Source organism: Chenopodium album, chromosome 19, assembly GCF_948465745.1.
Source record: "Chenopodium album chromosome 19, dcCheAlbu1.1, whole genome shotgun sequence".
NCBI classification, from domain to species: Eukaryota; Viridiplantae; Streptophyta; class Magnoliopsida; order Caryophyllales; family Amaranthaceae; genus Chenopodium; species Chenopodium album.
This window is the reverse complement of record NC_137852.1, coordinates 11,889,768-11,901,826: the sequence shown is the minus strand read 5'-3', so window position 1 is coordinate 11,901,826 and position 12,059 is coordinate 11,889,768. Positions and strand designations below refer to the sequence as shown.

At 31.2% G+C, this 12,059-nt stretch overlaps 1 protein-coding gene across 1 annotated transcript; it reads right to left on the bottom strand.

Annotated features, from left to right (window-relative positions):
- Nucleotides 1–1,162: 1,162 nt before the first annotated feature.
- LOC145595040 (uncharacterized) lies at nucleotides 1,163–8,222 on the bottom strand. The gene is made up of 4 exons (XM_081651394.1): nucleotides 8,103–8,222; nucleotides 7,084–7,158; nucleotides 2,352–2,900; nucleotides 1,163–2,217 (listed from the first exon to the last, which is right to left on the bottom strand). The coding sequence occupies exons 1-4, from the start codon at nucleotides 8,157–8,159 to the stop codon at nucleotides 1,210–1,212; spliced, it is 1,689 nt and encodes a 562-aa protein (XP_081507520.1). The 5' UTR covers nucleotides 8,160–8,222; the 3' UTR covers nucleotides 1,163–1,209.
- Between the last annotated feature and the right edge of the window lie 3,837 nt (nucleotides 8,223–12,059).

The window sequence follows — 12,059 nt, the reverse complement described above, 5'->3', positions numbered from 1 at the left end:
TTTTACTAATCAACCTACTTAAACTCTTAATGATCATATCATTATTCATCTAAATTCTAGTTAGTAACTCTCAAACCTTAATTATTTAAATAAACCCTAGCACCACATTCCCACCACCATTGCACCACCTCTGGCAGTCCCCATTTGGCTCCTTACCACCTCCGACAGCTCCTCCACCATGAAACCCACTCCCCGCGCTCAATCCCCCACCACGAAGCCCACCCTCCCGTTTCCCCACCACAAAATCCACCCCCTCTTCTTGTTCCCCCACCACGATTTCCACCTCTATTCCGCTTCTTCGACACACAATTCCCACCCCCTCACCTTCCATCACTACAAAACCCATCCTCCTCCCATTCTACACAATGAAACAAAGCCCTATCACGTGGCTAGGCTGTTTCGGGGGCTTGAAAAAGGGAAGGGGCGGTAATCGGGGTTGAGGAAAGGGGAGGGGATGGGTTTGGGTTGGGGCAAAGGGAGGGGCTATGATTATGGTGGGTTTCGCGGTAGCTAGAGGTAAGTTTCGTGGTGGATGACCAAGAGGGGGTGGATTTTGTTGTGAGGGAGCTGCCGGAGGTGGTAAAGGAGGGCTGCTGGAGGTGGTGGGTGGGTGGTGCAAGGGATTAATTAAGGTTTAAAAGCTATTAATTACAATTTAGACGAATAATAATGTCACTAAGAGCTTAAGTAAGCTGATTAAGAAAAAAGTAGTAGTTACTAGAATTAATCTGTAATTGATAATTTTTTTTAGGGTAGTAATTCACAAAAGTCCCCTTTTTGATGTAGTAATTAACAAATTTTTCATATATTAATGTTACCAACAAATCATTCGTTCATATTATATAAGAGCATTATGTTGGGGAATAAATTCCTTTAAGAGAAGGTCACCAATCCCATAATTAAAGATAATTGATTATAACTTTCCAATGCTAAATCGTTGCAATAATGATAAACAATTATTTTAGAGTGGTCATTTTAATTATGACTAGTTTATTAGTATTTCATACTAAAAATAAAATAATTTGCTAACTAACATTAACAATAAGATACAATTCTTTGGAGTTACAATAGATAAGAATAAATTCATATAAATTTATTAATCAACACTGTTAACTACACTTCAATCTTTATCAAGCAAAACTACACTTCAATCTTTATCAAGCATGCAAATTCAAACATTTAATAATAATCACTACCACACATGTTCATTTATACCTCACACACTAAAATAGATGACAAATTAGGATCAGAAGCTCCAGTAATTCTAGCACCATATGCTTTAGCTTGTAACAATATATTCAGGGCTTTTTCTGTTATCACTTCACCTGGAATCATAACCGGAACACCTGGTGGATACGGACATATCAGCTCGCCGCAGATCTTCCCAAGGGTGTCTTTTATATCAACCCTCTTTTTCTTAGCAAAAAATGCTTCCCTAGGAGTAAGTTTAATGTCAATATCAACAAATAGTTGTATTTTAGCGCACTCAATCCCCTGCTTCTTAGCTTTGTGTAGGATGCATGACGATGACAGGTTCACAAACCCCGCGACTAGTCTAGTAACATGCTCTTTACAGCTTCCTGGAGTAAACAAAAATGTAATGGAACGAGATCCAGTTAAAACCGGGACTACCCTTTGATCCTCGAACAAGAAGTCCTTTGCTTCATAACCCGAAACATTAAGATCATGAACACCAACAGTCACTCTTAAGGGGTCTGTGTTAGGAAAATCGAGGACTGATATGCCTGGAATTTGTTTCAGAGCAGTTTTAGCTTCTTTTGCTAGCTGAATCGCGTTGTCAAAGACAATTTCCGGGTTTTCTTTCAACTGTGCTGCAGTAGCATCAAGTGAGGCTAAAAGCAGAAAACTTGGGCTAGTGCTCTGAAGAATCTGAAGGCATCTGTTGATTTTTTCCTTGTCTAATAGTAAACTTTGTGATACATGTAACATTGATGATTGAGTTAGTGACATCAACACTTTGTGAGTTGATTGCACAACTACATCGGCGCCTTGTTGAAGAGCTGAAACCGGAAGCTGTGGATGAAAGCCGAAGTGTGCCCCATGAGCTTCGTCTACAATCAAAGGTATACCGCGTGAATGACACAATGTAGCTATGTCTTTTACATCACTGCATATTCCATTGTATGTTGGGGAAGTAATGAAAACTGCAGCTGGTTTTCGGCCTTCAATTTCCGATTCCTTGATTGCTCTCTCAACCTTTCATAAAAATTATACAGGGTATCCCATAAGTACTTTTGTTATATATAAAAAGTTCAGATCAGATAAGCGCTAATAAGTTCAGATAAGAAAATATCGAGGTGTACTAATGATCAATTTCGATGTGAACATACCTCTGATAGAGAGACTGAAGTTGCAGCATCCCAGTGAGAATCATAATCAGGGAATATATATTTAGGAATAGCTCCACACAAGAACAATGCAGAGATTGCTGATATATGACAGTTTCGAGGCAGAATCAACGTATCCCCGGGGTTGCAAGTACCCATAATAGCTGCAAGTACACCACAAGTTGAACCTCCTAGAAGAAACCATGTCTTTGATGAACCAAACACCTCTGCAGCTTGCTTCTCTGCTTCTAAAATCGGGCTTTCCGGGGTAAACTGGCCGTCAATTTCTCCCAAGTCGTAATGGAAGGGTAGTTCACCGATGAGTCGAGTTAATGATGATGGAGCTGCAAGGCCTAAATTATGTCCTGGAAATTGGAAACTTGCATAGTTTTCTTGGATTGCATTTTCAAGTGCAGTAACTAATGGAGTGATCTTTGGTTCTTTTGGTATCTCAATTGGGTAAGTTATCAGATCATTGTTCGAAGTTGGCCATGTTTTTGCATTTTGGTGTTCATCTTGGTTGGTTCTACTTAGTTCAAGAACGTTACTTTCCTGCAATAAGATGTTTATAGCAAAAATCAGCCTGATTTCTAACAACATACAGCCTCTCTTAATTGATGATTTGGGTTATATTTTATATAATTTAACAAGGGTCTTGTTTTCTTTTATATCCAATCTAGTTAATTGGCCATCATTTGATAGAATTTTTTTTTTTTTTTTTTTTTACCAAAAAGGGTCTTTTAATCCTTAATTTATTAGTCAATACATCAATGTACAAATTAAGCACTATATATCAATAGTAACAATCAAATGATTACAATAATGGCTAACCCAAATTATTGTAATCATTGCAAAACTATCCTTTAGGTTTGAACACCAAACCTCAATAAATAAAAATTTATATATATATATACATACATATATATACATATATACATATATATATATACATACATATATATACATATATATATATACATACATATATATATATATATACATACATATATATATATATATATATACAAAATTGAAAAAAAAAAAAAAATAGTCTCTAAAAAAAAAAAAAAAAAAAAAAAAAAAAAAAAAAAATTAAAGATAAAAATTATTCATAGTTAGTCCCTTAAGCAAAACCCGGATTACACATTAATTAATGATTAAAAAATGCGTTGACCAATGCAATGTAGATCATTGCAAGAATTATACAAAATATTCTAGAGAAAATATTTGATCTACCCATAACAATTTCAGATCAGTAGATGTATCTTATTACTACTCGTAGTATGATATTGGGATCGAACACAGATCGTCTCTACCAAATGTAGTTTCAATCACCACTATACCAACATCCAATTGGTTACTACTTACTAGTAGTAGATTAATCTCAAGACATCAATGTTTAGTAAAAAAGAGAGAAAATGATCAATTTAAAATGCGAGATACGACTAAACAAGTACGTACTTAAGTACTTTCATATTTAATGTTTATGTACTCGGTAAAGTTGATTTGATCTAATTTCATTTTCTAGTTGCGTCGTCCCATTAGTGTCCATATTAATTATTTAATTTCCACGTGCTTCCCTCATGTCATCATGTGTGGTCATAAATTATCATTTTCCCATTTTTTTTTATTTGTTTAAGGATAAATTATTTTTTTGTGTCAAAAACATAATTTCTCCTTATCATTTAGGGGTAAACACCATTTGCCTAAATTATTTGACTTACTGTACTCCTATGAAAATAATACGATTATGGGTCATAAAAACTTAATTTCAAAATATATTTTACAAAAAAAAACATAGTCCCTTCTAGGACACATTTTGCCACTAAGAAAAATAATTAGCAATGTACTTCCTACGGAATTTTTATTTAATGTATATTTTACGTAGATAACTATGTATGTTGTTAATGCTGAACTTTAACCAATTATTAATTACGTTAAAATATATATATTATGACAGATCACATTATTAGGAATTATTTATGAATTTAAAGAGAACTTACATGATTATCTATACTAATCTATTAAAAGGCGTTTATAAAAACGTCTATGCGCCACGTAGCCTCTTCCAAATTACGCCACGACACTTCACCAAGAATTCATGACGCCACGCACTTCACAAACATTTGACAGCGCCATGTCACCTACCCAACATCTCCACATACTACACCATCACTAAATAAAAAAAATGATGATAGGAGGATTTGAACCTTAAACCACTTACAACTAAATTGACTCTTTAGCCATTTAAGCTAATTATCAAACACGTTATAATTATGAAAAAGAAATATTTATAACTTTAAACCATATGGTTTAATTATTACAAAAAAAAAAACAAATATTTATTTCCTACTTCACTCTTTATTCTCTACTTCGTATGCCGCATATTAAAAATCGTTCCTAAACCTCTTATTACACATATTACTATTTAACCATCTAAGCCAATATCAACTATGTTATTTGTATTGAAAAAAATTCATATGAGTGCAAACCACAAGGTTTAATATCAAAATAAAAAACTATATTTAAAGAATAACTCAATTTTGATTTGACAATGACAATTGCAGTTTTGGAAAGCCTTCTAAAAAATTTATTGATTGTACCTCTACAATAGTAGCAACTCGGGGCAACGGCCGAGGTCACTCACTAGTTATTCTTTAATTACAAACAATAAAAAAGCGACTATACTAAAATGATGTGAATAGTAAGAAAGTATTTTTGTACATTTATGATATAATATTATAATATTTAAGATCATTAACTTACGCTTCACTTCTACAAACAAAGGGTACCCGTTATAATTCTTTTTTCTTCTTATCCATCTCACTTAGCAAATGAAGACTAATAAATGTCATACATGTTCTAAAGTAATCTAGAAAATTAGCTTAATTAACTAAATCACACACATCTAATTTATAATTAAATGATAGAAATTATATGACAAACTTTTAAATAAATCGGATGTACAATAAATTATATGACAAATATTGTACATCCGTTATAAAGTTACTCCTAAAATGAGCAAAAGTTACCCTGACATAAATAAAAGTTACGAAATATTTATGTTTTATACTTTATTGATAAAAGTTACCCAAAAATTGTAAAAATGACCTTAAATTTGATAAAAATGAACCCAAATATACAGTAAATTACTGTACACCGGATGAATACAAAAGTTATTCACAATATATGCAGAATATATACTCGATCTCTATCATGAGATTCAACAAATGTTTAGGTGCACTTTTTTTTATAATTTGAAGATTTATGTAATGCATGCATGCATGCACAATGTGTGTGATTGAAATTTAGGTGCATTTTTTTTTTTTTTGGAAGATTCAAGCACGCATTATATATATTTTATATTAGGTGCATTCTTTTGAAGATTTATTTGTTATTTCTAACAATACATGCATGTACAATAATGTGTGAGAGATATATAGGAGTAGAAATTGCTTACAAAATGAGGTGATGAGGATGAAGAAGAGAGACAAGCATTTGCCATTGTCATTGCCATTTTTGTTTGTCCAAAGCAAAAACTATTTTTTTTTTTTTTTTTTTTTTTTTTTTTTTTTTTTGACAAGAAGCAAAAACTAGCTGAAACACTTGCTTTTTATTTGTTAAAGTATTTAGAGAAAGGAGAGAGGGTCAAATTTATATGCAAACTATAAAACGCAAGAAAATACTATTGTTAAATTACTTCATTTGATTATTATATTGCCTGAACAAATTCATGTACATGCTTTATTGTCTACATCACTGCATGCATCACATTATAGTAAATATTGATGGTACTATTGGCTCCTAGAAATATTTGTACAATAGTATTAGTCTCTAGTCCATCTATTTCAAATTAATGATGTCTGATCTACGTAAATAAAGTTAATATTTAAAATAAATAAAAAGAAAGAAAGAAAATCTACGTAGCTAACGTAAGGAATGAAATCAACAATATTAAGTGTCCAAAACTAACTAAAAATCTAGAATTTTGAAAAACTACCTACTAAAAAATGTTGTAAGAAACTTTGTATCTAATAAAAGGTAAAATAATATTCAAATTACTATCACTAGCCCATTTTAAAAGTTTACCTAATTTTCTGGAATTGACCCACCTCAAAATACCCCTAAAACCACCTGTTTTATCTCCTAAACCTACAAAACCCGCTTGAAACTGCCTCCACCATGACGAAACCACCCTCCAGCAGTCCAGCCCCCAAACCAATCCCTTTATTTTAAGCTTTTATAGTAACTAAAAATAATTAAACATATACTTGATAAGCTAGAAACTCTAATGTTATGCTTAATTCAACTTGTTTAAGTTGATATTTGCTTATTTTGTATTTCAGAAATAATCGGATCATATCATGCATGTTATTTTATTTGCATTTAGTTTTCCTTAAATATCTTAAATTGTGTAATTACAAGATTATAGACTTCCATATTTGGAATGATATTAATGGCATCTCGTTCGATATGTTATTAATATTTTTTTTTTAGGGATTATAGTACAAATAAGATCAAATTTGCAATCTACATCAAACCAAGCCATATCTAATCATAAAATTTAAGATCATAATGTAAATGGAGCAAAATAAAAATAAATCATCAATTTAGATAAATAAATTAAATTAAAAATAAAAATAAATAAAAAAAAAAATTAAAAAAAAAAAAAAAAAAACCAAAAACCAATGTGACCAAATGATTTGATTTATGAAGAGGAAGGAAAAAAACTTGCCTTAGAAAGAGAAATCACCCTTAAGCTTCTATCCTTGGTTGAGGAGCTCATACGAGAAAATCCAAAGCCCAACTTCTGTTCCAAAGAAGGAAGAAAGAAATTATTATGAGATAAAGATCTAACGAAGCAAAAGCATGGACTTAAACAGCATAATTTACAAATTACGAATTTCTTCAATGATTATATAACGAAGTTATATTTTTTTATTTTTTTATTTTTTTAGTGAAGACGAAGTTATAATTATAAAAGTATACTATTCCGTTCATTACACTACAAAAAACTATATCCCTTCTAGTGTACATTATGCCACTAAGAAAAGGAAATGAGAGAGATAGTTTGCAATATACTTATTGTATACTGTATTATAATAAGTTAATAACTTTGCTTGTTTGTTAATAATTAATGCACAATTTGATCATTCCTTATTTATAATTACATAAGAAGTATAAGTTTAAATTATAAATAATTAATATTAACTAATACATATTAATATGAATAATCTATCTTGACAAGAACTTAATCAAATTACATGATTATGATTTTCCTAATATACAAATATACATTAAAGAGCTAAAGATGTGAATAATGCTATACTGAAGTAAATATGGCGCAACTAAATAATTTTTTTTTTTAAAAAAAAAAAGTAGCTTCAAAAAATTAATTAAAGAATATACAAGTATATTTTATGCACATTTGTTATTTATATAGGATTCCCAACTTACCCCCAACTCATATATGAAATAATTGTATCCGTTTTTTATCGTTATCACACTTAGCAAATCAAAAATAATAAATGTCAACAATCTATAGTTATAAGAGTCTAGACTAACCATATTACACACTTCTAGCTTAGTGGTAGACAATATTATTTGCAAAATACTCGATCTATAGAACGACTCATGAGATTCAAGCATGCACTATATATTAGGTGCATTCTTTTGAGGATTCATTTCTAAAAATGTATATATGCGCAATGTGTGTGAGAGACTGATAGATAAATAGGAATAAAAATTGCTTACAAAATGAGGTGATGAGGATGAAGAAGAGAGGGAAGCAATTGCCATTGTCATTGCCATTTTTGTTTGTTCAAAGCAAAAACTAGGTAAATTGCTCCTCTCTCTATTTCTTTCACACTTGCTCTTTACTATTTGTTAGCTTATGTAGAAAGGGGGAAAGGGTCAAATTTATACACAAACTAGAACACAAGCAATCACTATTGTTAAAGATTTATTTGATTATTATATTACCTACACATATTCATGGACTATACTTTATTGTCTACATGCATCACGTTGTAGTAAATGTTGATGATATTATTGGCTCCTAGAAAAATTAGAAACAGCCTATTACTACCTGTCACTAGACGGCCTGTTTCAAATTAATGATGTATGATTCAATTCACATACATAAGGAATGAAATCAACAATATTAAATTATTGTTTGCTAAATATTTCTAAATCTGTTCTTATACTAGTATCTTTGTCTCGTTTGTTATTTTATTTGTCTCATTTTTTTTTGTATGGTCACTATTGCATATCTTTGGTGGGCAACAATATATCTACCTAGACATGTTTAATTTAAAACTATAAAAACGATTTTATTTTTACACCAATAAAAATTTAACAAGATTTTGATAATGTGACTATAACTATGTTTGTTTATCTAATCTGATTTAATTCTCTCAGCTCTGATCTGTTTGATTTCACGTTTGCAAAACTAGCTTTAATTTAACTTACAAGTATTTATGAACTCATAAAATTCTGGATCCGTCACTGAAGATGGGAACAAACTTACAATACAAAAGAGAATTAATTTCACCTATAACATCTATGTAACTTTTTGTATGAATGCATTAAATTCAAACAACTTACTTTTTAGATGATCCCTTTAGAAAAAGTCAGTCAAACAATCTTTCTAGTTAGTTTGCTCTCTATTTCTAGTCTAGAGAATTCTAAGGAATAGTACTTTGTATTCACCGAGCTAATACAAAAACAATTCAAACATGTTGGTTGAAGGCTCCAGTAACTAATAAAGTCATCATTTTTGTACTGGCCTGGTCTACTATGGTTAGATTTATTTGATATGATTTTTGTACTAATAAATCATCATATATTCTTCAAGAAATTAAAAAAAAAAAAAAAAGAATAAATTAAATAATCAAACACAATTAATTTTCCGTATTACGCATAAGGATAATTCAATCATGTATTAATTCAAAAATCCGAGCATAGCTCGGGGATTAACTAGTCTTCCCTCCGTCCCAAAAAGATTGACCCATTTGGTTGATTACGTGGGTATTAAGGAAGTTAAGTAAAAAGAAATAAAAGTATATTGGAAAGATAAATTTACATGGGGTTTGTAAAAAAATAGAGAGGGAAAGTAATAAAATAACATGGAAAATTTAATTTTTATATGGGGAATCTAATTTTGCACAAATATTGTAGCAAATTGGTGCAGTGGGTGTTTTAATGCAAATTGGTCATTCTTTTTGGGACAAAGTTTTGGCCAAATGGGTCGTTCTTTTTGGGACGGAGGGAGTACTCCCTCTGTTTTTTTTTTTATTTGCATCACTTACGTACAAATGCACGAAATTTTAGGAGAATGAATTTGGTATAATATAATACTGTGAGTGGATGAATAATTTATTATGGTAAAAGTAATATGCGGACCATGAGTAGTGAAATTATGTGTGAAAGAGTAGTGGAGACTATGAGAGTAAAAAATAATAAATTAATTTGAGTGGGGATTGAAGTAAGAGTGAGAAATAATAAAATAGGAAATTTTGACAATTACCACCTTCTGTTATGTCCATTTTAGCAATTACCACCTTCTATTTTTTTATTTGAAAATTACCACCTTCTATTTTCAAAAACATCAAAAATTACCACCTTCTTGCCCCCCAACTACTACGTGACGTCATTTTGGGCCCATTCTTTCCTATTTCTCCCTATTTCCCTCACATTTCTTATTCCTATTTGGATTCTCATCTCCCCTTTCACTTTTTTTTTACCCCAAACCACCAATAATTGTTTGTCAATTTTGATTTGGAGGAGTAGATTGAAGTGTTTTTTATTGTTTGGGGGAAAAAAGTGAGAGGGGGGATGAGAATCGAGTTAAGAATGAGAAATGTGAAGGAAATAGGGAGGAAAGGGAAAGAATGAGCCTAAAATGATGTCATGTGGTAGTTGGGAATCAAGAAGGTGGTAACTTTTGATGTTTTTGAAAATAGAAGGTGGTAATTTTCAAAATAAAAAATAGAAGGTGGTAATTGCTAAAATGGACATAACAGAAGGTAGTAATTGTCAAAATTTTCAATAAAATATAATATAAAGTTATTATTTATAAAAGTGATGCAAAATTTTTAAAAAAAATAACTATAAAAGAAAAGTAATGCAAATTAAAAAAAATGAAGGGAGTATGATGTGATAATAATAACCAAGAAAAATCTGACAACGTCCCACGACATGATTTTTTACCATAAGTTATAAAAGAATTAATTAAAAAAATCTTATCCCACTAGAAGTAAAAATAAATAAATAAAAAATCTTTAAAAAAAATCTTTAAAAAAAAAAAAAGACTAATCCCTCTGTCGTTTCTTTATTAGATGTCTATTTCTAACATTTATAACTTACATACAGTAATAAAGAGAAATAGGCATCTAATTAAGGGACAGAGAAAGTATAATTGATAATGCATTTTTGCTTTTAAAAAAAACGATGCGTTTTCCAGTTGTCGCATACTTAATTGTGTTGCAAAGTCGTGTAGCTCGTTCCCAAATCTTTGATGTCGAATCCCATAACGTTTAAAGTATTGATTTGGTAGGCCCTCCCAAATCCCAATTTCATTTTGTTGTCATATGAATTTACAATTAGTCTAATTACTAATCCCTCTGTCCCTTATACAATGCCTCTTTCTCTTTTTTATGTGAGGAATAAATGCTTAAAAAAAGCATTGTATTAAGAACAGAGGGAGTATTATAAACTAAATGATATTATATGCTCCCTCTGACATAACTTTGCTAGTTGCTCCTTTGACTTTTAAAGGTTTTATCCAAGATGTATGTATTAGATTAATTAGAAATAATTAAAGGGAGTATTAATAAGGAGTAGAGACAATTTGTTTAATTTTGACCCACTTAGGCCCTGTTACTTTGAGATGATGTGCTCTTTTCAGCTCACCCTACTCTACTGACACCTGCTCTGCTATGCTGAAACCTGTTTTGCTTTGCTTTGTTCTGCTCTGATTCTCCAGAATCTCAAAAGAACAGGGTCTTACTGTGACAACACTATTTTTAATTTTCTCATACCGTAGTGAGCCAACATCAATTTTTGGTGTGATTAAATTAGTTACTATATGTTGTAAAATAAGATTCTTTCAAGACTGTAAGAAAGAAACAAATAATAAGATTAAAATGTTGATCTTATAATCAATGAATTGAATATGATGTGTCGTGATGCAAATTATTGGCTTGAAAACAAAATTATGTTCTGGCGCAACCGTGGCGCTCAATTGTATTCTCCGTTCCCTAAGGTTCACACAACACTCTCACGCAAAGGAACTTTTAGGTGAGAGGTTGGAGTCATATAAACGTATGCCCAAAAATAGTAATGTGTTTAGCTTAATGTAATCTTGTAATCTGATTTTCCCAACCATAAAATATATAATGCAAGATAGGATAATCAAGTGCTGAAGAGTCAAAAGAGACAAAGCCTTAATCAGAAATTAAGGTGTATGTGTTAACAACCTCTTAAACATCCCATTAACTATGGGTACGGTGTTAAAAGGGTGTTACAAATAAAAAGGAATAGAAAAAGTCATTGGTCTACAGATGCCCTTCCGCACCCGATCATGTGAGGTTTGCTCCGACCTGACAAGAGTGATATGCAATTTCAACTTGCATGCGCGCTCGACCGGGAGAGCGGGGTCTGCATGACCGGGCAAATAAACGTATAAAAAACACTTGTACCAGCGCTCGA